Source organism: Trachurus japonicus, chromosome 18 (genome assembly GCF_045865225.1).
Source record: "Trachurus japonicus isolate A0001 chromosome 18, Traja_1.0".
Classification (NCBI taxonomy): Eukaryota; Metazoa; Chordata; class Actinopteri; order Carangiformes; family Carangidae; genus Trachurus; species Trachurus japonicus.
The window spans coordinates 2556940-2581709 of record NC_140924.1 but is presented as its reverse complement, the minus strand read 5'-3'; the positions used below and the strand labels follow the sequence as shown (position 1 = coordinate 2581709).

The 24770-nt window shown below is 41.7% G+C and overlaps 2 protein-coding genes across 3 annotated transcripts; one reads left to right on the top strand and one right to left on the bottom strand.

The window, feature by feature from the left end:
* Window positions 1–4509, bottom strand: LOC146968302 (deoxycytidylate deaminase-like). The gene is made up of 5 exons (XM_085760490.1): window positions 4478–4509; window positions 4236–4320; window positions 2199–2331; window positions 1534–1650; window positions 1–101 (listed from the first exon to the last, which is right to left on the bottom strand). The coding sequence occupies exons 1-5, from the start codon at window positions 4507–4509 to the stop codon at window positions 1–3; spliced, it is 468 nt and encodes a 155-aa protein (XP_085616616.1).
* A 1980-nt stretch (window positions 4510–6489) lies between these two features.
* Window positions 6490–17871, top strand: ift46 (intraflagellar transport 46 homolog (Chlamydomonas)). 2 transcript variants are annotated; one of them, XM_085759798.1, is made up of 5 exons: window positions 6490–6809; window positions 7483–7799; window positions 12020–12113; window positions 15445–15576; window positions 17491–17871. In XM_085759798.1, the coding sequence occupies exons 1-5, from the start codon at window positions 6678–6680 to the stop codon at window positions 17851–17853; spliced, it is 1038 nt and encodes a 345-aa protein (XP_085615924.1). In that variant the 5' UTR covers window positions 6490–6677; the 3' UTR covers window positions 17854–17871. The 2 variants fall into 2 exon arrangements, with proteins under 2 accessions (XP_085615924.1, XP_085615923.1); XM_085759797.1 differs by having other exon boundaries at window positions 7471–7799.
* The last annotated feature ends 6899 nt before the right edge of the window (window positions 17872–24770 follow it).

Genomic DNA, 24770 nt, shown 5'->3' with positions numbered 1-24770 from the left:
TCACTTGAGCTGTACACCTGCCAGTTGGAGCAAGTCCCTGGAGGCAGTCATGTATTTACTCTCACTGTACTTGTCAGAATAATAGACAAGCTTCTTAAGACCTGGATAGAGAGAGAGAGATAATGAGGGGACACAGAGGGCAAGAATGTAAAATTAAGACAGCTATGTCTTCTTAGCAGAGACAGGAACCAATTTCACAAAGATATTTTAGACTGGTCTGCAGTTTTAAGTTGTTCCTCAGATAATCTGTCATCAGAAAGTAAGTATCTCAGAATGGTGTATGATTATTTATCTCAAGAATTCAAGGAGTTTTTATTGTCAACACATGCTATTACATGAGATGGAATGAAATGAGTTTCTCTGGTCCCGGTGTAAGCCTATTAATAGAATAAGTAAAAAAAATAAAAATAAAAAAGAAGAAGAAGAAGAAGTTTAATAGAATACAAATAAGTATAAGTACAAAATACAAAATAGTAGATAAAACACACAAAAATAAGTTAAAGGGATAGTTCACCCTAGAATGATATTTCGCTCATTATCTACTCACCCTCATGTTGACTAAGGGCTGGAAGAAGTTTCAGAGTCCTCCGTCCCTTCTCTGAGTTACAGGGGGTCTTGGCGTAGCAGTGCATGTCCATATAACGGTTGCAAAGGGACACCGGAGCTCTTCGTAAAAAAACACACACAAAAAAACATCCAAATACCTCCATGATGCTCGTATGTAATGTCCGTCTTGTGCTGAAGCCCCAAATTGCGTAATTGTCCCGAAAAAAATTAAATAAGTCTAATTACGCAATTTGGGGCTTCAGCACAAGACGGACATTACATACGAGCATCATGGAGGTATTTGGATGTTTTTTTGTGTGTGTTTTTTTACGAAGAGCTCTGGTGTCCCTTTGCAACCGTTGCATTGAAATGCACTGCTATGCCGAGACCCCCTGTAACTCAGAGAAGGGACGGAGGACTCTGAAACTTCTTCCAGCCCTTAGTCAACATGAGGGTGAGTAGATAATGAGCGAAATATCATTCTAGGGTGAACTATCCCTTTAAGTAAGTAATATAGATATGGAAAATCTAAGTGGCAGCCTCAGACATCTGGAGGCCCGTTTCAATACTTTATATGATGCCCTACCCCGTTAAACATAATTATGTTTGCCAGCTATGTGCCCATGTGTCCCTGACAAAACAAAAAAACAACAAAAGGACACTATAGACCGCAAAGAGTAAAGTAAGAATATAGGAATAAGGAGGTTGATGGTTTTATGGGTGGTTTGTGGGCTGTTTTCAAAGGTAAGTGCATGTTTTTTATTGATATTTTCTGCAGTAGCCTATTAGGAGCGATGAGTCCCATCGCGGTGTGGCATGATGTGCACATCAGTGGCTGTAGGGTGTGTGACCGCTGTGTGTGTGGTGGGGCATTGGCCTATGTGCGTGTGTGGCTATTCATTAATTATTGTTTATACTGTCTTTGCTTTTTGGCGATCAGTTGGGGCCTCCCTGGTGGCTGGAGCCTGTGTGTGTGTCGTCACCCACCTGCCTGGATGATCATCTTGGCACAATTGTTGCAGGGGAACAAAACCGAGTAGATGGTGCAGCCTTTCACATCAGCACTGAACTTGTTCATGATGGCATTCAGCGCTGCATGGCACACTGTGAGACAGACAGCAAGTCAATCAATACAAGACACAGTAAGTGTTCTTGTTAAGACATTTGTGAAATCACTTCATTGCCTTGTTCTTCTCTTTTGGGTTTTTTTTAATACAAATCTGGATCAATTTGTTTTCATTTCACATGTGCTATCAACAGATAAAGCAGCTCTGTGCCTCTAGCCTCAAACAGAAACAGGCTGTTGTCAATACATTTAAATAATCTCCTCTCCAACCACTTTCTTCTTTCCTTTGATGTCAAATGTAACGAGGTCAAGGAAAATGTGAAGAAGAATAGGAAGGACACTGTGGTACAGACATAATCTGACTGCACGTAACTCAAGGAGAATGTTCAACCCTTCAAGCAGAAGAAGGAAAGAAAGAAAGAAAAACCTGATCAATGCAAAACGAGTTCAAAGATTTCCTCATTATTTATCCTGCAGCACCCTCTACAGGCCACTATACATGAACAACTCAGAGACACAGTATGCAATTAATAACTAACTAACTAATGAAAGCAGAATGAAAAGTGTGTGTGCAATACATTCTCACCATAAGGGTATTTAGTGTCAGGTCCGCCTTCAGGAGAACGCGCCCATGGCAGCTGGTCCTCACATCCATTGGGCATACTGTTGTAACCAGTGCCAACCACCTTACCGTCCTGGTTCACGATACAAGCCCCAACCTGCACAGAGACACAGGATCCACAGGAAACAACAGCTTCTCACACTCTAAAGGTTCACTCATTCTGTTGTGTGATCTAGACTTCAGAGAAACGCATGTTTTCTAAGATACACATGAAAATGCCTGAGTTGGTGCTTGGATCAAGATGGAGAACCGAGGCTTCTATGAAAGTATCTTTGTATTTTATCTATTTGCAACATACATTTACCCACATGTCTGTCGTATTCCATGAAACCTCTCAAAAGTTGGCACAAACCCTCACCAGGACATGAGGACAGATTGAGGGTCAAAGGTCAAGGGCATGGTGTCCTCACACAACTTGACAAGGCCTTGTGAGACCAACAACTCCTGAACATCTCTGAGAGAGAGAGATTTCTATAAATTTTGCATAGAGATATTCCAGATCCTGATTTTGGCAGTTCTGCTGAATATCAAATCAACTGTTTAAGATTCAGCTGAATCTAAATCCAAGAAGAATACTAAATCCTATTCCTGTTATCTGTTCACATGAAATCATGACATGCAGTTCAAACTTGGTTTTAAACTTATTAGGGCCACGGGGCAAGCACACCGGGCACTGGCCCCTACAGCTATGAAATAGCAAATATCACAACATGTGGATTGATCGGGATCGGTGTGCTATTACTTTTCTCAAAAGAATACAAATTTTTCGCGACTTATGTCGTGAAAAACTGCGCAAAATTTTGCATTGAAGTCAATGGGACAGGTGAAAAAAAAAGAGCGAAAAAGACCAATCATTGGAGTTTAACAAACGTCTACTGCTCAGGCATACTTTCACCTAGAGACTCCATTTAAACTTTAAACAGTAGACACAAGTCTTGTGTATTGGCGTATTAATCCGCATTCCGGTATTATAGTTTTTGATCAATCCCTGATCAATGACCATGATCATTTTTGGAGAAATTACGAGATTATAATGGTTGTGTATTGCACACAATGTTCGTGTCAGAGTGCGTGACATCATCAGTTAGAGTGGGAGAAGTTGTCTGAAATCATCTGAAACTTTTCTCTTTCCACACTCCTCCTGGACACAATTTACACTCCACACACATGAGTTTTTCCTAATTTGTAGACAAACTTGTTCTGTCTCTCACCATCTGCTCAAAATATCAGAGAGACTTACAGAATTTACAGAATCAGCCTCTGAGTGCGGCCACGTCTGTCTCTGCTCCTCATTGAGTCCAATACAAATATTTTGAGAGAAGCAGAACGGACCGATGTTTTAAAACTGGCAGCATTTCCAAAATATTTACTGTAGAAACACCAAATCACATCAAATTTTTCAGTAAGTCCTTAGAGCAACGTTGATCTGTGTTTTGTTCTGATAGGAGTTACCGTTTTGTCATGCTAGGCCTAAATGTGAGACCAGTGCAGAGGCAGAAAATCGCTCTTTTTCTCCACGTTTCTGTCTGTTTCAGCCTGGGGGGCCCCTATCGTCATTGGCAACCACCTAGAGTTGCCGTGGTAACCTCTGAGTCTCAGGCCAGGGCTCGTTAACTTTATAAACAATCCACCTGGAGCCACACACACTAACACATACACGTAGCTTCATGTGATTACAGTTACACACACACACAGGTAACATACACATGCGCGCGTACGTGCGCACTCCTCTCCCACACACACAAACACACACACACAGGTAACTTCATATAATTAAAGAGATACAAACACACACAAACACCAGCACACAGTTAACCTAATGTGATTACAGCTCCTCCATAGAAAGATGATCATGTGTCTGTCTGATCAGCTCTGTCTTGACCTTAAGCTCGTGGGTTTGATTCCCATGTTGACAGAGATGGTATGCCCGGCAGTAGCCCCCCGTGGGCCTTTCAAAATTTCCCAGAGGAAACTTTCCAGTTGTACTCTAGTCGAACACACCTGTGTATTTGGGTCTTTGCTCCTCTGGGCTGCCAGAAAGGCCACAGCCATGAAGTAATCCTCATCGTGCAGGAAGTCGGTTCTCCTTGTGGTGCAACAGAGATAGAGATTTAAAAAAAAACTTATGTCACATCTACGCTCAGGAGAGTGAAAACATACATATGGCTGCCAAAGTTAACATGATAACGACTTAATGCAAATTACTTAACGCCACTAATTGTGGATAGAGGACATGGACTTACCCTCCATTCGTTGATGGCTGAGCTCCTGCCATACTCTTTAAAATGACGTAGCTTTTTTCTTCAACACGCCCAACAAATATACTCTAGCACAGGAGAGTACTGTAATTTGATACGATATGCATATCAATATAAATATTGCAGTGAATGGTCGAGCAGGAAAGGGTGTAGGCTATCTCTCGTCTATGACTCATCTATGAAACATCACTCTACTACTCTGACAAGATGACCCATTACAAGCTACAAATGCAGGTTTATGCAATATACAATACAACAACAGCAGCAACAACATATTTATAAAGCACATTTAAAAAACACAACAAGTTGACCAAAGTGCTGAACAACATAAACACACAAGTAAAACATTGTCAGGATAATACTCACACCAAAACGGACGGGCAGCAACAATATAGAGAGCCGAAGTGTAAACAGGAAGTAACGTCACCATTAGAATATTTTATTAGGCTACATGGCTTTTCTGGAAATTATTTACAGACTGGTTGAAAAGAAAAGAACCAACAATGCCAGACTTAAACTACAATAGTATTAAATATGGTGTTATATTAAAAGACAAGCAATTGGATTTAATGATAAATGTCTTACTAATCCTTTAGCCAAATTCTTTATTCACAAAGCCAAATATCTAAAAACTCCACCCATCTTCACATACTTTTGAAATGAATTCCATCTCCATATTAAGTCCCTAAAATGTATTAAGTCCAAACTAAACATGCCAAAGACCTCTGTTCAATGTTCAAAAATGATCTGACTAATGTAGCGTAACAATTGCTTAATCCTGGATGATTTAATGTATGTTTTTTTATTCATTTTTTTCTCTTCCCTTTTATGTTTGATTTGTGTTTGTTTTGTTTTCTACTCACTTGTCTTAATTTTTGTTTATTTAATGTTGTTCTTGATTCTTATCTCTGAAACTGACTCCAACTGACAAAAAACTACAACAACAGAAGCAGAAAAAGAAGTGGAAGCAGACGTTTTTCCAGCATAACACTTGCTCTAAGGTGGTTACAGTAAAGGGAGGCAGTGATGTACATGCACTAATAGCATCAGAGAGTTGTGCAGCTTTTTTAAAAAAAGTATCACAACAATGAAATCATGTAGACAGGATCTAATTATGGAAATTCATCAGATGTTGTATGTAGGTATGGCAAGACTATTGGGACATAAACGAGACAGGAAGACATTTTTATAACATACAGAAGCAAGTGGGGAGGACGGGTGTTGAGCAGGAGCAGGAAGGAGGAGGTGGCCATCACAGGGCTAGTACATTACGTATAATTGGGAAGCATCTCACAGGTAATTGTAGAAGTTGCAACCAACACGAGACAGTATACAGCATGTTCTAATGGAGTGTAAAGAATATGAGAGGGAGAGGAGAGAGCAGCCCTGCAAATGGAGAAAATTGGTTTTATATCAGGAAACCTGTTGCAAAGGTCAGACAATATTAGTAAGCATGTAAGGAAATAGGGAAACAGGGCTAATGGAGATGATTTAATTGTTTTTGTTTTGTTTTTTGGGGTTTTTTTTTGGGGGGGGGGGGGGGGGGGGGGGGTGATTAGGGTTATCTTTTGTTTCCTGCTAATTGATTGTTCCACACTCCAGTCCGGTAGGTGGCGGCAATGCCAGCCGCCAATCAAAATCAAAACAAGAAGAAGCAGAAGTTTCTCCAGCTCTAACTACATTACCCATAGTGCACTGCACGCTCCGTTGCCAGGAGACGCTCCAGTCCATTCTGTTGCTCGGCTAAGCTAGCTGGTCTCGTTAGCCGTGTTGTTGACGCAGACCATTATATTCTCGTTGTTCAGACTCGTTTCAGCCGCAGTAACAACGTTGTTAGTTCACCGTTTACGTTCATAAACAGAGAAACGTTGTATTTTCTAACGTTTGAGCCGCGTGCAGCGTGTTTTCACTGCGTCGTCACCAGCTCGTTGCTAGGCAGCTAATGTTAAAATAACGGCTGAATCTGTCTGTAAAGTCTGTTTTACCGGAGAAATAATGGTAGAATCTGTCTGTAAAGTCTGTTTTACCGGAGAAATAGCGGTATAATCTGTCTGTAAAGTCGGTGCTAGTGTAGAGTTAAACACCGGGACCGGTTATAAAGACAGTTGTCGGTAAAACAAACCGGACTACTGGCCGGTTGTAACGGGACAGGGACCGGGGTGGATGTGTGTGTGAAGCCGGGCTGATGGAGCGCGGAGACCGGGGCAGAGGCAGGGACAGCCGGCTGCTGAAGAACCAGCCGTACGACGAGAGTCTGGAGGTGATCGACCCCGAGGAGGTGGCGAGCGTTTACAGCCCCGCTCCCTTCACCAGACAGGTAACACACTCTATCTATCTATCTATCTATCTATCTATCTATCTATCTATCTATCTATCTATCTATCTATCTATCTATCTATCTATCTATCTATCTATCATATATCTATATATTATCCATCTATCTGTCTATCTGTCTGTCTGTCTGTCTGTTTATCTATCTATCTATCTATCTATCTATCTATCTATCTATCTATCTATCTATCTATCTATCTATCTATCTATCTATCTATCTATCTATCTATCATATATCTATATATTATCTATCTATCTGTTTATCTATCTATCTATCTATCTATCTATCTATCTATGAATAATATACACTGTAACACACTGTAAACAAAGATATATTGGAATTCCCCCCTCCCAAAAAAGTCTAATTAAAGTAAAGCTCTCATAGTATAAAGAACATTTTATTTATAATATGTTTTATTTCCCACCATTCAGATTCAGAAGTTGTGTTCGTATTTCTCAGTTCCTCCAACATATTAAATCATAGTCAACACTTCCTGTTCAGTCAGAATAAATGAATCTTCAGCTTTAGTCTGAATGTCTCCGTGGTGACTGATCATCTCTCTCCTCTTCCTCTCCTCTTCCTCCTCCTCCTCCTCCTCCGCTTCCTCTTCCTCTCCTCTCCTCTTCCTCCTCCTCCTCCTCTCCAGTCTCAGTCCCAGTCCCAGTCCAGGAGGACCCGGGCCGGTCCTGGCCTGATGTCGACCAACAGCAGCAGCGACGAGTTCGACGAGGACCAGAAGACCCAGAAGGTCAAGGAGCTGAACGGCGTGCAGCCCGGGGCGAGCCCCAACGACGACGAGGAGGAGGAGGAGGAGGAAGAAGAGGAGGAGGAGGATGAAGAGGACTCTGATGAAGACGACACAGACGACGATGACGAGGAGGCGGGTCAGGCTCCAGAGGGGGCGTACGACCCGGCCGACTACGCCAACCTGCCGGTCAGCACCGAGGTCAAGGAGCTGTTCCAGTACATCACACGGTCAGTTACCACAGCGCTGCACGGGTCAGAGTCAAAATCTATATCAGAGCTGCAACAATTCATCCATTAACTGAACAATAATCCATTATTTAATGAATCGTCAACTATTCTGATAAAGTAATAATCAGTTTCGATAGTTTTTTAAGTAAAAAAAAGTCCAGATTCTCTGATTGCAGCTTCTTCAATGTGAATATTTCTGGTTTCTTCGTTCCTTTATGACAATAAACTGAGGGCGCATTCACACTGTCCTCCTTTGGTCCGCTTTAAACGGACCAGAGTTCGTTTGCTCGGATAGTCCGGTTCGTTTGGGCAGGTGTGAAAGCTCATACGAACTCTGGTGCGGATCAAACAAACGAACTCTGGTCCGCTTGAAAACGGGGGTCTTGGTCCGTTTGCAAGTGAACCCTGGTTCGGTTCGTATGCAGTGTGAAAGCTCAGCGGACTAAACACACATACGTAATGCATGACGTAGTGACGCAAAACCAAAACAGAAAGAGGAGAAGAAGAAGAAGAAGAAACAAATAAGGTGGCGGTTGTTATTGTCAAAGTTAGAAATTTAACAGCTTCAATCCCCGATTAACTACGTTAGCATTAGTGATGTGTAACAATGTAACGAAGCACAATACAAGTCCTGTTTATATTATTGAGTAGAGTAGAGAGTAGAGATAGCCTATAGGCTACTTTATTTTATTAGGTTATTTTATTGTTACAAAACTTCAAATAATGGCCGAGTCCCAAATTGCCGCCGGTCCCAATTAACCGCCGGGTGTAGCAAAATATTTTTTATATTAAACGCCCATCCCAAATAAACGCCGGGTCAAACATTGTTCTATGCAAATATAGCGGGTGTCTCGAGACATTAAAGTCGGCCGAGGACCGACGAGACGTCAGCTGGTTGCTCCTGCCCGGTCTGTCCACTCCTCTCAGCCGCACTTCAGCACCTGTCCTGGGCTGCACAGTGTCGGCTCGGCTCGCTCCTCGTTTTAAATGACTTTACTCCTTTTAAAAGTAGCGTGAACAGACTTCTGTTCTCTGATTACTCATGCGCGTCCTATTTAGTTAGGCTATAGCTACGTTGCATTATTATTAGTTATAGGTCTACTTCATTCAATCAACAACAACAAAAAAAAAAAGGACGGTGGTGCGAGCCAACAGGTGCTGAAGTGTGGGAGAGGAGTGGAGAGACTGGGCGTCCGCAGGGTTTTTGCAACTTACGGCGGATCAGAGAGGGCGGAGGACCGACATGACGGGGGGTCTCAGTCTCCTGGTACCTGTGCGGGCCAGGACCGCGGGGGTCAGCGAGACCGAGAACGAGTCCGCCCTGGCCGTATTTACAGTAATGCCTTGAGAAACGCACGTATCATTCCACCGCCGCCTGCCGCCACAGAGTGAAGCCTCTTTCCCCAGAAGGAGCTCCAGGTTGAACACTATTAATAAACGCAGGTCCCTAATAAACGCCTGTTGATTTGAGCGATTTAAGCAAATAAACGCCCGGGCCCTTATTTGGTGTTTTACGGTAGGTTACATAGGCTACCTTGTCCGTCCGCCAACAACTCGACATCTCTCATCAGTCTCCGTCTTTTCCTCTGGTACCGTTTCTCCGTCCTCAGTGCAGTAGTAAGAGCGAAATGCGCTCTTCTTCGCTGCCTTACATGGTGGTCGTACAGCACGGCTTGCTGAGCCAAGTGCAATTGGTACATAAAAAAAAGAAACAACATCCCCAAAACAGCCAACTTCACATGCTGCTCCATGTTTACTGTTACCCAGCAGGTCTGTCAGTCGCGAGCGGAGTGACGTCGACTTTTGACGCTCAGAAAGTTTGGTGCGCTTGGGGCGCAAGTTTGGTGCGGTTCAGAAGTTGCAGTGTGAACGCGGAACCGAACCAAGTGATAATGCAACAATGTTGCAACTTTCAGCCCCCCAAGCGAACTCGAGTCCACTTGGTTAGGTGTGAAAGCAACCTGAGTCTCTCTTTGGTTTGTGGACAAAACAAGACATTTGAGGACTAGGGCTGGGTAAAAAAATCGATTTAATCGATTCTGGATCGATTTCATTTAAATTTTGTAATATCGATTCTAGGGTTGGGTATCGTTTGAAATTGAACGATTCCGATTCCAATTCCGATTCCATGTTTCGATTCCAATTCCTATCGATTCTCGATTCCGATTCTTTTAAAAATGGGGGTTAAAAAAGTCTGCATGGTCTAAAATGAGGGAGAACCTGAGTTATTTTTCCCACAGAATTAGACTCTATTTGTGGTGCTGGCAGATAGGGGTCTTAAATGTATGAAGGTATAGCCTACATTATATCAAATGAATATTACATTCATTTAAATGACTTCACAATAACAAAATATTTGGTAAATATTTAATATTTTTAGGCTACAGGTTGTGTCAAATAACAAGTCACAAAGTGACTTTACCCCTTTAAGTGTTTCACTTTCAGCCAACTTTTTCCATTGTTTTTTTTTTTCCCCCCAACTGTGGATCACTTCAGCCAGCCTCTTCTCTGCACCAACAACAATCCTTTCTCTCGCGGATGGTAATGTTTTGACACAAGCTCATTTTATTCTGGTGCAAAATGATTCCACCAGCCGTTCTGTATAACACATACGAACAGAACACGGAATGCGGAGCATCGTTGTTCCGCCGTTAAACGGCAGCGGAGGAGGTCGCCACGGCGCCGACTGGACGTCTCTGTGAGGGAGAGCCCCATGTAAACAAGCAACGCCAGTGTAATGAGGGGTAGGAAATATAACGGGATCTCTGTTTTAAACGGGCTTCAGTGTGTAGGAGAGGAGGGAGAGTTCACAGACAGGTCCGCTGTCAATGTGTAGGCTATGTGACAGAGAGAGAGCAGGTAAAGGAGGGGCTGAGTGAATAGGTGCGCTGCGCGCAGCTCTGCGAGGAAATAATATGTTACACGCCGGCAAAAAATAGAAAATCAATATGTGTCGGCCTGCTTAACGCCGCGGTTTGTGGGTGGTCTGTGCAGGCATAACTTTACTGTTTTACTGGCGGTCGGACTCGGCGGTCAGCGCGGCGGTCGGCGCGGCAGTCAGCGTGAATGAAAATTGCTAAAGCATCGTTTTGAGGAATCGAAAATAAAAATTCTGAACGATTCCGGGAGAATCGAAACGTTAGAACCGGTTACATCCGATTCTCGATTCTCGGGACCCAACCCTAATCGATTCACGTGAGATCGATTTTTTCCTCCGGTAGTGTCGTGCCTAATGAAGCAGCGGCGCGGTGACGTCTGACGCTCTGACTCACAGTAACTACCAGCGGAGTTTCTTTCTTCCTCTTTGTAGCTGTGCAATGTAGCTATTGCTGTGTTTGATATGAATAAAAAAGTTGAGCCATTTTCATCTTTCAAGAGGAGATTGAATCGATTCTAATGAAATCAAATCGAATCGAATCGAATTGTGATTAATCGATTTAGAACCTTAGGAATCGAAATCGAATCGATTCAGGAAATTGGCCACAATACCCAGCCCTATTGAGGAAGTCGTCTGGTGGTTTGAGAAACACTGATTGATGTTTTTCAACATTTTTTTTTACATTTTATTGACCAAACAACTAATCAATTAAATAATTGGCAGATTAATCGATAATGAAAATAATCGTTAGTTGCAGCTATATGACTGAACTGTGAACTGTGAACTATAAAACGCTGAATTGGTTTGACAGTTAACTATTAATAGAAGAAATGAAAAGAAAAAAAATGTGTTTAGAGATATTTATTAGTTGCCTACATTTTGAAAAGAAAGAAAAATATCTTAAAGTTTAGTAGTTATAGTGTTAGATCGGGTTCATGAGCTGTGTGATGTGTTGAGATAAATAACCAGGATGTTCCAGTGACAGTCAGTCTGCTTCTGAGTTTTCTGACACATAATCTTTCAGTGTCATTAACAGGCAGCTTGTTAAAAATAATAATCTATTTTAACAGCTTTTTATTGGCCTACTGCTTTTTATTTCTATGTAACTTTCTAACTTCCTGGAATTCAAACCGTCTTGTTGAGATCTCATTATCTCATTAGTCGACTAGAGGCCCTAAATGACAACTGCTGGTCGACCAAGATCATCTACCGACAGTCCAGTTCACTAACATGGAATTAGAGACAACATCTCAAATCAAAGTGGAGCTGAAACAGTTAATCTATCTATCAATGATCAATATATTGATCCATCATCAACACCCCCCCCTCTGTGTGTCCTCAGCTACACTCCTCAGTCCATCGAGCTGGAGCACAGCCTGAAGCCCTTCATCCCAGACTTCATCCCAGCCGTCGGAGACATCGACGCCTTCCTCAAGGTAACGGCCTGCTCTGCTCTGCTGTCGCCATGGAAACCACACTGTTGTTACCAGCAGCAGCAGCAGCCACGGCAACTTTAACTTTAATGCTGCGTTCAAAACAACTCGGAGGCTCATCGCTGAATACGACGATAGCCTTGATAACCGTTAAACATTATTTCCGTTACATACGAGGAACCACAATTTCACACCATACAACAATCACAGCTTAATATAAACACATTTCATATAGGCTACTGCAATAATACACAAAAAATATGCAATAAAACCTCAACACATAGCTTAAAATTTCTGAATTCTAACCGTTTAAGACGAGAGCTGCCATGTTTTGATGTTGTGGTGACGTCAAGTCAGAAAGTCGGAGCTCTGATATGAAACCCGAGTTTCCGACCTGCATGTAATTTCCGAGTTCGACGCCCTTCAGTTCGTTTTTTTACAACTCGGAGCTCGTTTTTTTCCGACTTCCGAGTTGTATTGAACGCAGCAAAAACAGGGTTCCTGGAAAACCTGAAAAACCTGGAAAATAGTTGACCAATTATCCAGTCATGGAAAACACATGGAAATTGAGAAAAAGGGTAAAATGTCCTGGAAAAGCTGGAGTTGTCCCAGAAAATTATTTTCCGCTACCAGAGCTCTGTTTGACTTCTTCAGACGCCACTAAGGAGTTATTTTCCAAAGATGCGCCCAGCGAGAGAAGAGAGCTGTTGTGTGTTTTAAAAACAAAAACAACATGTTTTTGCGTTGTTCTATGATAAATTTGTCTAAATTTCTGAGCACCTAAGATATTTGTATATTATTTCATAGATAAGTTAAAGCCATAGGTTGCGCATCTTTAAATCAAACATCTGGGGGTGAGAGAAATGAAATAAATACAGAAACAAACTGGTTGAATGTACAAAATAAAGTACAACTGTCGAACTACAACTTCTCCAAAGCATGAATGCAGGGGTGGAGCAGTGGTTTTAAATGTGGGGGTGTTCTAAAGAACGGAAATTGAATTTCAAAAATTTTTATTTTGAAAAACACACAGATCAACAAGAAGAGGCTTTTCCAACTTTAAATAGGTAGGCTATATGGTTGTCCCAGGCCTTGGCTATCAGGAGAAAAAAATTCCAACAGACAACAAAATATGAATTAATTTTATTTTCTCGGCTCGCTTTCCTCAATCCAGTCACTTTTGCCTTGAAGCAGTTCCTGTCTGAAACAAGACATAGGGCCTTTCAAGGTTGTGTGTAATATTTATTTTTTCTTTATTTTGGCCATGGATGATTATTTGGCTATTCCTTTCCTTTCAATTCTGGCAGAAAACTATCTTGCCTCAAGTTGATCTTTGGCTGCTCCTGATTAGATGCTACCCTCAAAAAACAAAAGAAGAAGAAATCGGGGCATCTGATTAGCCGAGCGACAGCCTCACAATGGAGGTCCAGTATCATTATTTACACGTTTTTAATCACAAAATGCAATATTTAATCACTATCACGTAGTTATCACGGTGGATTTACCTATGCTACAATGTTCCTGAAAAAAACTCTGCACTTCATGGCTGGATTGAAAACTCTCTCGAAAAGGTATAATTTCCCTGAGCCCACCTTAGATCGCCAACAGAGTAAGCTTCCAATCAGGGTCCAAAACTAACTTTTTCAGGCTGGTAAGTGAATTTTTTTTACCAGCCAGGCAGATAATTTACCAGCCAACCAAGTAAAAATTGCGTTTAAGTGCTGTATTGCTATCAGTATTATTGAACGTGTCATTTGGGTCTTCTATGCGATTCTCAATCAATATTTTATGCACTAATACTAGCAATTAGGGGTGTGCAAAGCATCCGGAATTTGTATTTGTTGAGGGGGGGGAAAGTATTTCTATTTGTATTTGTGTTCGAGTAAAATTCAAAATAGGTGTAAAAATCCAGTTTTTTTGAGATACACTTCTAATTCTAATCCATTATGAATCCCACCACCTGCTGAACAGACAGAATATGAACAAATTAACTATAATTAGCCTACTTCAAAAATCTCTCTCTCTCTTACAGTTGTTTAGGATTGTGTGTGTTTTTTTCTTTTTTTTCTTTTTTAAAAGAATGATAATTAGTTTAAAAAAAAATGTATCAGTAATTTCTTTTTTTCAATACTAGACATTTAAGGCGACCGCATCTGAAATCCAGGCGACCCCACATGGGGTCCTGATCCCAAGGTTGAAAAACACTGCTCTACTGTCTTTCCTGTCTGCTAGTGTGTGTGGGGGGGTAATGTAGTGTTGATTCTCTCTCTCTCACACACACGCGCGCACACAAACAAACAGGCGAGCACACACATGTTCTCAGCGGTGAGGTCCGACCAGAGCGAGTGACATGTGTCCAACCAACTCAATCAGACGCGCGGGTTCGGAGTCTGGACTGAGAATTAAAAGTTGGACCGCGCTGGTCCGTGCTTCAGCACCCGTGTGTCGGGCCGCGTCTGGTTTTAATTAATACGGGGATAAACAACAGCGCCGCGGTCACCGGAGCTGATCACTGCCCTATAAGCAATGAGAGCATTTTTTACCGGGCGCGCTAAACAACACAAACGGGTACGAGAGTAACATCTCCATGTCGACGCTGTGAATGACGGCATGGGTGGGGTGGGGGGTCTCCGCTGACAGAGATGGTGTTGTTGATTTGAGGGGGCGGTTTCCTCTGCATTCACTCACCGGTAACTTGAGTTGAAAAAGATGCCTCTTCCTTTTTAGCATCTCTGCCTCCTCCTTCTTTCTCGTCTCTTCTCAATATTGTTCACTTCCAGTCACCGGTGAGTGACAGAAGCTCCGACTGGCACGTAACCAAAGTCCGTCTCTGTGACTTCAAATTTCCCGGGCCGGCGGCCGGGTCGCAGACAGCGGTCTGTGATTGGGTGAATGCCCGTTCAGTTCGACCACTGCCTTTTCATGCAGCGTAAGGAGGCTGAGGCTGAGGTGCGCTCCATTTTTGTATGCTTGTGCACAGCGAGGGGTGGGCACACGGGTTTACCATTGGAAAATGTGGGGGGGGATGAAATTATTTTGCTATAAAAGTGGGGGTGTCGAAACACCCCCATCCCCCACGGGTGCGACGCCCATGCATGAATGGGACGGGGCGATGATGTGTAAGGCCTAATAGCAGCATGTCTGTCAGACTGGAGCAGCTGGAAATGTCCTGGGAAAGTCCTGGAAAATTACTACAAGAAAAGAGTGGGAACCCTGATAAAGTCAATAGAGTTCATTGCTCTGTAACGTTGTTATTCAGGTTTTATTCATTGAACAAACATTAAACACCGTTCTCTGACCTGTGTGACCTCTGTGACCTTTGACCTCTGTCCAGGTGCCGCGGCCGGACGGGAAAGGCGACGGTCTGGGTCTGCTGGTTCTGGACGAGCCCAGTGTGAAGCAGTCGGACCCCACGGTGCTGTCCCTGTGGCTGTCGGAGGAGACCAAGCAGCACGGGGCCACAGAGGTACACACATCACATTAACACACACACACACACACACACAACATACACACACACACACCTCACACACACACACACACACACACACACATCCAATGTGAGTCAAGGTGCAGAACAAAAAGCAAATCAAGGTGAAAGAGGAGAAATGTTTCCACACCAGTAAATGTTCCCAGAAACTTTATCAACAGAAGGTCGGCGTGTTGATTTTTATTTTGATAACAACAGTAATCTGAAAAGTTACTGTTTCCCCCGTTATAAGTCCCGTCACTAAATAATAACACACCTGTTAAACTGTAGGACATTACAAAAAGACGTTTATCAGGTACTAACCGACTCACTCAGAATCCCTCCACACAGACGACGCACTGTATCACGTGATACAGTGCGTCGTCTGTGTGGTCAGTCGGGGTGGGAAGTCCAACTAATTCATCATATTTGAGCATTTAATTTTTAAAAAAGTGGTAATAATTAATAGTTGATCAGTCGACTGATCAGTCGTGTTGATCAGTCGAGTAGGCAATCTGCTACTCAGTTATGAATTATTATCCAGTTAACCTAGGATAAAAAAACGTCACGTTAGAACAACAGTCTAGTGTCGGATCAAACTACATCATCATGCCGTGGTTCGGCTTTTTGTAGCTTCTGTTAAACAGTTTCAGATCAAGCAGCAACGTGATTTTCTGCTGTGTAAAAGCGTTTTTGGATCGAGCCTCGGACTTTCAAACCTTTTACAATAATCTGTGGTAGGGAGACGAAACCTTCCCGGTTATTTCCTGAGACGATGCGAGGCAGAGAGGAGCGAAGGCACCAACATGTAGTGTGGACTAATAAATAAGCACCGCTAATGATAAAAAAAAAAAAAAAAGTTTTCTCCTCCGAGGCAGCCGCGGCATAAAGATGCACATCTGCCCCGTATGAGCATCTTAAACTCCATCTCTACTCTGATTATCCAGCTGATATTTAGTCTGACGACGCTGTGTGTCAGTGATGTGACTGTCTGACGGACAGAGAGCATTTATGCCCCGGCTGAGCTCTGTCCATCAGACATGATGTCTTTTTATTTTTTATTACAGTATTCGGTTACCCGGTTAATACTTGGTTAGAAAATTATTTGAAATGCCCATCCCTAGTAGTAACTGTAACTAGTAACTATAACTAATTGCTGTAATATATTTTTGGGGCTTTAATCGATAGTGTAGTAGAGAGAGACAGGAAATAGTTACGTGTCCCAACACTGCACCTGCATCGTCTCATTGTAACATTATCTCTGCTAAACACATCACAGTTAACAACCAATCAGATACCTAGATTAAAGGCCTTTGCACACTGAGTCCGTTTTTGTCGTCCGAAATTGCCGCACGTCAAAAAAAAAAATCGACCTCATGTTGTGTCGATCATGTTTACACACCGAGTCCGAAACTTTCGTCCGTCATAAAAAAAATCGGATCAGGTTCGATTTAATGCGTTTTTCGCATCCGTGAAAAACCTTTTGACCAATCACATCAGAGTTTAGAGGCTGGAGAGAGAGAGAGAGGGGGGGGGATCACCGCTGAGTGTGTGTGTGCGCGCCAGCCGCTGTTCAGGATCATGGAAATTGTCTGTCTTCTGTTTAATATGTGAGCTAATAATCAATATCTATCAAACTGGACCACTGACATCCTATAATAAACAGTTGAAGTGATCATGATAGTTCCACTGCTCATTAACAAGCAGCAGATCCTCTACTGGCTTTTAATGTTTCTCTTTCATTTCTCTACAAGTGAGAGAACCACAAAGAGCATCATCACTGCGTGACGATTTTTGCCTCCCTCTCCGAAATTTGGAACATAGAATAAAAACGCATGCGAATAAAACGCAACGGACTCAGTGTGCAAAGACCTTAACCCCCACCTCTCCTCTCTTCTCTCCTCCCTGCAGCTGAAGAAGGTGTCCAGCGTGGCGAGCCCCCAGTCCAACCCCCGGGCCGTGGACAGCTGGGTGGACAGCATCAGCGCCCTGCACCGCTCCAAGCCCCCGGCCAGCGTGCAGTACGGCCGCCCGATGCCCGACATCGACAGCCTGATGCAGGAGTGGCCGTCGGAGCTGGAGGAGCGGCTGGGGCGGCTGGCGCTGCCGTCGGCACGGTTACGCTGCAGCCTGCAGCAGTACGCCGAGCTGCTCTGCTGCCTGCTGGACGTCCCCGTCTACGGCCGCACGCTGCCCTCGCTGCACCTGCTGTTCAGCCTCTACCTGGAGTTCAGAGACTCACAACACTTCACACGTAGAGACACACACAGCTGAGAGAGGTCAGAGACTCACAACACTTCACACGCAGAGACACACACACCTGAGAGACTCACAACACTTCACACGTAGAGACACACACACCTGAGAGAGGTCAGAGACTCACAACACTTCACACGCAGAGACACACAATCCTGAGGTTAGAGACTCACAACACTTCACACGTAGAGACACACAATCCTGAGGTTAGAGACTCACAACACTTCACACGCAGAGACACACAATCCTGAGAGACTCACAACACTTCACACGTAGAGACACACACACCTGAGAGAGGTCAGAGACTCACAACACTTCACACACAGAGACACACAATCCTGAGAGAGGTCAGAGACTCACAACACTTCACACGTAGAGACACACAATCCTGAGAGAGGTTAGAGAGACTCACAACACTTCACACGCAGGGACACACACAGCTGAGAGGTTAGAGAGACTCACAACACTTCACACGTAGAGATACACAATCCTGAGGTTAGAGACTCACAACACTTCACACGCAGAGACACACACAGCTGAGAGAGGTCAGAGACTCACAACACTTCACACGCAGAGACACACACACCTGAGAGACTCACAACACTTCACACGTAGAGACACACAATCCTGAGAGAGGTCAGAGACTCACAACACTTCACACGTAGAGACACACAATCCTGAGAGAGGTTAGAGACTCACAACACTTCACACGTAGAGACACACAATCCTGAGAGAGGTTAGAGACTCACAACACTTCACACGTAGAGACACACACACCTGAGAGACTCACAACACTTCACACGCAGAGACACACAATCCTGAGAGACTCACAACACTTCACACGCAGAGACACACACAGCTGAGAGAGGTTACAGCTGTTCTCTTTATACTCTTGTTTATAGAATAATAATAATGATAATAAAAACATCCAAAGACTCCGATTGATCCGATTGATGTGTCACTCTGAGCGTTTAAAGCAGAAGTAAGCGATCCGGTGGTTTTGCCTAATGCTGCGTTCCAGGCAGGCTTTTGAAACCGTAAATTACAGCTTCAAGTCACGACTTACGACTTTGTAGCGTTCCAGGCAACCCACTCGTGTTTCTCCGACCTGTTTTACCGGTGAAAGTCACTATAACGGCCACTCGTAACTTCTGACCCGTGAACTCGTACCAGATCGAACTGGTACGACTTCACAGGTCGGAAAAATACGAGTTACGAGTTTCCTTGAACGCACCATAACAGTCCTCGTCCCTACGTCACCACATTCAGGCGCATCCCTTGGCTGCACACACAGAGAGGACCGCCCCTTTATGCCGTTCTCTCTCCTCATTGGATAAAGGTTGTAGGATACAAGGAAAGTTTTCTCCTGGGCTCAGAGCAGAGCAGAGTGACTGACAGACCCGTGTTTCAGACCAAACACTCTATAGAAGTGATTGCTGTCGGAAGATACAACTGCTTTAACACAATAGTGGGGTAAAGCACGCACATCCAAACGTGTTACAGGTGCAGGACTAAAAAAACAAAATTGACTTAGAAAGAAAAGAGTGAAGTCCGAAAAACACTGTATAAAGCTCCTCGAGTGTTTATTATATAGATCAACGTTTCCATCCCAGTGGATCTTTGTAAGGATAAGAGACAAAGGAAACATTTCGCTCATATAGACAATTGGTCTCGTCCCCCAAATCAATGCAACTCAGGTGAGGCAACCCAAAGACATACACAACAGTCAATTACAGTATAAGATGAGGCTGTTAAAACCCTCCTGTTGTCCCTCTGGCTCAAACTGACCAAATCTCAGGGTTCCTACGCAAGTATGGAAAGTATGGAATAATATGGAATTAGATTTTATACATTTCCAGGTCTTGAAAAGTATGGAAAATGGAAACTATTGTATGGAAATATATTTATCTTAATACTTATTCAGTCTTATTCACATTTTGTATGCGCTATTGTAGGCTACCTAGCTACAATCTCCTGGAAATTATTTGGTTACATAATGGCATACAAATTCAGAATAATGAAAAAAAAAGATTAATTGCATGATTTATTAACATGAAACACATCTATTGGCTCAAATGTCACAAATTATTTGAATTTTTTTACTGAGACACTGCAAAAACTCAAAATCTTTACAAGAATATTTGTCTTATTTCTTGTCAAAATTTCTAGTCAAAACTAATCTCTTTCCACTTTAAATAAGACTCATCACCTAAAAATGAACTTGTTTTTAGATCATTTTCACTTGTTTCAAACAATTTTTCACTTGAGATAAGTAGAAAAATCTGCCAGTGAAAGCAAGTTTTTTGTGCTTGTAATAAGAAAGAAAAACTTGCTCCACTATCAGATTTTTCTACTTATTTCAAGTGAAAATCTGCTTGAAAGAAGTAAAAAGTGTCTAAAAACAAGCTGCTTTTAATGTGATGAGTCTGATTTTAAGTAGAATGAGATTAGTTTTGACAAGAAATAAGACAAATATTCTTGCTAAGATTGAGTTTTTTGTTTTTTTGGGTCTGGAAAAAGCATGGAATTTGGAAATTTAAAATGTGCAGGAACCCTGAAATTTGTTCTCTTCCTCCATCATTCCTTCTTTCCACAATCCTTTTTCCCTCTCTCCCTTCCTTCCTTCCTTCCTTCCTTCTTTCCCTTTGTCCTTCCTTCATTGACCCAGGTGGACAACAGGAGGGTTAAGGGGAGAGAGACTCACAGCACTTCACACTCAGAGATGTACGAACACCTGAGAGGACGTCAGGTACCGCAAGGCCTCACACAGCCCTGCTAGAGTCACTGTGTTCCCATGGTTACAGCTGTTCTCTTTATACTCTTGTTTATAGAATAATGATAATGACAATAAAAACTTCCAAAGACTCTGATTGATGTGTTGATGTGTCACTCTGAGCGTTTCCCAGCAGGTGTTCTCTGGTCTGAGGTGTCGGCCCAACACACATACACAGGAAGTCAAACGCACCGAGCGTCTGGTATATTTCAAAATAAAACATAACGACAATCTTTCAAAGGAACCTGAAGCTGAACAGAAAGTCATGGATGAAAATATAATAATCATGGAGGTGGAAAACCTGTAATATTTTATGATATTTTATATAACACATGCGCTCTACAAGAACACAAACTGTAAGTAAAAAAAATACCACATGAAGCCTGACAGGAAATTAATCAAGTGATCTGTTGTTTACATATTAATCTAATTTACAGGGTTCTTACGGATCCTTAAAAAGTCTTAAAAGTCATTGAATTCATTCATCTAAAAACAAGGCCTTAATTGGCATTAAAATGTCTTAAATCAATTTTTCAAAAGTCTTAAAAATGTTAACACATGGTAAGTGGTATTTTATGGTTGTAATTAGTCTCAAATCTCTAAATAATTGGTAACATTCTGACATAGAGAAGTTAGTGGCGGCCGTCAACGCTAAATCTCTCACCGCCACCAGCTCTCGAGTCAGTGTTTTGTTTCGTTTTTCCGGACTTTTTATGCATTTATTTTGAAAGGACAGCTGGAAAGAGACATTTATTTTGAAAGGACAGCTGGAAAGAGACACAATCCAATGTTCATGTAGCAGTCACTTTACCTTGGATCACATAGGAAAGTGGGTAAAATTGTTCCTAACCTTATGTAATTGATGTGTTTTTCTTCTTTTTTCTGCATTTGTGTTTATTATGAAGTCGGTCTTAAATTTAATTTCAAGTGGCTTTAAAAAAGTCTTAAAAAGTCTTAAATGTAACTTGGCTTAAGCTGTAGGAACCCTGAATTTAATACACAGCTGTAACTAATCACCACAGTTTGTAGTTCTGTGTGATCTCAGGTCTCCAGCTGCTCTGAGCTGCGGAGACGAGACGCGTCGAGGGCGGGAAAGGGTTGATACGTCACATGGAGCAGAGATCAGTGGAGATTGAGGGTTAGATCAGTGACTGCTGCTGCCTCTCACCTGCAGTAACGCAGCTTCACCAGCAGGTGGCGCCGGCTGCAGCAGCTCTGCAGCTGTGGAGGTCAGGGAGAGGAGCCAGCTGTCACCTGAGCAGACAGGTGAGCTCTTATCTGTGTCAGGAATGTGTTATCAGTTTCTGAAACACATGTATGTGCCTTTCTAAAAACTATAAACAAATAACTCAACAGTCATGGAAACACAACCACGCTCCAGAGACACTTTTCTTTCTTTAAAACAGAAAAAGTGTTAAATATGTTATACATTTTCTACAACTCAGTGACAGTGACAGTCTGACATATTGTCAGAACTGGACGCACAGCAGAATAAATGTATACAACTGTGATACACCATGTTCTTCTTTATGACAGTGGGAAGACTCTTTCTGGTTTAAACTTGAATGAATTAATTTATTTATTTCGAACATAAAAAAAATTAAATGTAAAAACAAAAAGAATACAAACAATAGGGCAGTGTCCGAAAAGGAGCAGGTAGAAGTAAAACTTAGATGACCCTACCCCTTTCTTACTTATCTATTAATAATTCTGTAGTTATAATTCTATAATAAACTTAAAAATGAGCTGCCTGGATCAGTGACTGACGGCTCCATCAGAAAACATCTCTTTATTCTCATCACACACATTTAAAATATGAACAGACAGAAAAGGACAAGATGAGATCCAGCTGTCACAGTGTATTATTAATTAATATATAATGACATACCGATCTGGTAGAATATTCACATTAAAAACATTTTTACAGCCTGCAAAATTCATGTTAATGTTTTGATTTAGTGTTTTGGCCTGTTGGCCTATGGTTCTAACTTATCTACAGTATGAAATAATCTCTTACATGCTTAGAAATTAAGACAAATTTATCATAGAACAACGCAAAAACATGTTGTTTTTGTTTTTAAACTACACCGAGAACAGCTTTCTTTCCCCGCTGGGCATATTCTTTGAAAAAGAAATCCTTAGCGGGGACTGAAGAAGTCAAACAGAGCTCTGGTAGCTGATGTCACCAGTAGTCGAGTTGTAAAAAAAATTCAGGGGGAGATGGTCAATTCATGTAAATTCGATATCAAAACAAAACACTGAAAATAAGACTTCTTAATCCTCTCAAATCAAATCAAGCCAAGTTTATTTGAATTTTTTTATTTGTGCCCTCAGATTTTATTATTTATTTTATTCAACTCTCTAATGATGAAATAATGAGGGCTGTCAATCTATTAAAATATTTAATCCCGATTAATCTCATGAATGTCATAGTTAACTCGCAATTAATCGCAAATTAATCGCACATTTTTATCTATTATAGCCTAAATGTCCCTTGAATTATCATTTTAATACTTTTATCAACATGGAAAAGTGGATAGGCTTGATTTGTGCAAATGTTTTTTAATGAAATCAACTATCAATAGATTTAAAAAAAAATTGACACTGTTAAAATTGATTTGACGGCCTATAATTACAAGTTATATGTCCAACATTTAATGTAAAAAGGGGAGGGATGGAGAGGGGGGATGGCATTTTTTCAGGGGGGTTGATTTTGATCGTTTTTATTTCAGGGGGGATGCCATCCCCCCTCATCCCCCCTCAACTCGACTACTGGATGTCACCATGTGATGAATAACTTTACAGGACAACGCAAGATTTTCCAGGACATTTTACCCTTTTTCTCAATTCCCGAACACTACTACTAACTCAAAAGTATTGTGAAACAACAATCAAAATTCGCTATCAGGTCAACCCAACTTTAAGTTACTAAGTCTTCCGAAGGAGGAATGCAGTTATAATTTCGTGCTACTTAAATCGTCTGAGTGATCATCACGATCTTACTCAAAACCTTTGAATGCACAGAGGCGTGCAACGCGATGATGTCAGTGCGTCGTTACGTTGGCGGGACCGAACGAGGCAAAATCAAACCAACATGGCGGTCGTGAAGCGAGGGGAGTGCATCGGCTGCTGAAGTTAAGAAAACTTGTAAGTATAAGGGTAAAAGTCTTCCAAAACTCACTTGCATGTTGTTTAATTGCATAAATGCCACAACGACAGGGTATCCGCGGGGTCTTGGAAAGTATTAAGTATTTGGGAAAATTAAGACCCTTAAAAAGTCTTTTCACAACTTTATAAAGTCTTAAATTTTGAAGGTATTTTTTCTGAATTAGCTGTCCAAGAGTTTGAGTCCTAAAAAACATTGTGAAAGTGTGTGAATTTATTTGTTTTATTAAAAAACTCTAGAGCACTCGAGTACATCGGCTACAGCCCTACTGGAAACGAAATCAAACGAGCTGAGGCACATGTCATAACTGTCATGATTGTTTTTGTTTTTTGAGAGTGGAGCAATGTTTTTTTTGTTTTTTTTATAAACATTGCCTATTTTGAATTCTGTGGTATCATAGTGGTCTCTATAGTCTTTATCACAAACTAATACTTTTAAGTTAAAAGTGTCACTGATGTAAATGGTTACAGCTTGAAGCGGCGGTGCAGGTAGGCTATTGAAAAATATTGAGAAGGTCTTGAAAAAGTCTTAAAAATGTATTAAAATTAACTTCAAGATTCCTGTATAAACCCTGAACGAAATAGTTTTTTTTGTTTGTCTGCGCTTTATTTTACACATTCAGTGTTCACGAACACGCGGTCACAGTTAGCTACCGGTCTTTGGCGAGGACGTGTTGCGAACTGAGTGCAATAATGACAATAAATATTTTCAGTCAACGCTATTTTTATTCTTTATAAATGTTCAGTTCAAAAAGAAATACAAAGAAATTATTTTCAGTATGTACAGAAATGAGGGTGTCTGACAACCACAAGGTGCTTATTATTATTTATTTGGGTATTATTTACCGACTTTTTTTTACCGAAGTTTATTTGTTGCTCTGTTCGTGTTACTTTCAGTTTGTCTTTGTATGTATGAGTGTGTTTGTATATGTTTTTATATGTATATGACTATATAGAGAGATGAAGATTAGTAGCCTAATCATATGTTAGAATAAAT

Excerpts from the sequence above, each read along its gene's own strand:
- LOC146968302 (XM_085760490.1), bottom strand. The coding sequence starts at position 4,509 with ATGGCAGGAGCTCAGCCATCAACGAATGGAGG. Across the intron at positions 4,321-4,477 it reads CAGCCATCAACGAATGGAGG|GAGAACCGACTTCCTGCACG; the intron begins GTAAGTCCATGT and ends TTGCACCACAAG. Across the intron at positions 1,651-2,198 it reads TGACACTAAATACCCTTATG|TGTGCCATGCAGCGCTGAAT; the intron begins GTGAGAATGTAT and ends TCTGTCTCACAG.
- ift46 (XM_085759797.1), top strand. The coding sequence starts at position 6,678 with ATGGAGCGCGGAGACCGGGGCAGAGGCAGGGACAGCCGGCTGCTGAAG. Across the intron at positions 7,800-12,019 it reads CTGTTCCAGTACATCACACG|CTACACTCCTCAGTCCATCG; the intron begins GTCAGTTACCAC and ends GTGTGTCCTCAG. Across the intron at positions 12,114-15,444 it reads ACATCGACGCCTTCCTCAAG|GTGCCGCGGCCGGACGGGAA; the intron begins GTAACGGCCTGC and ends ACCTCTGTCCAG.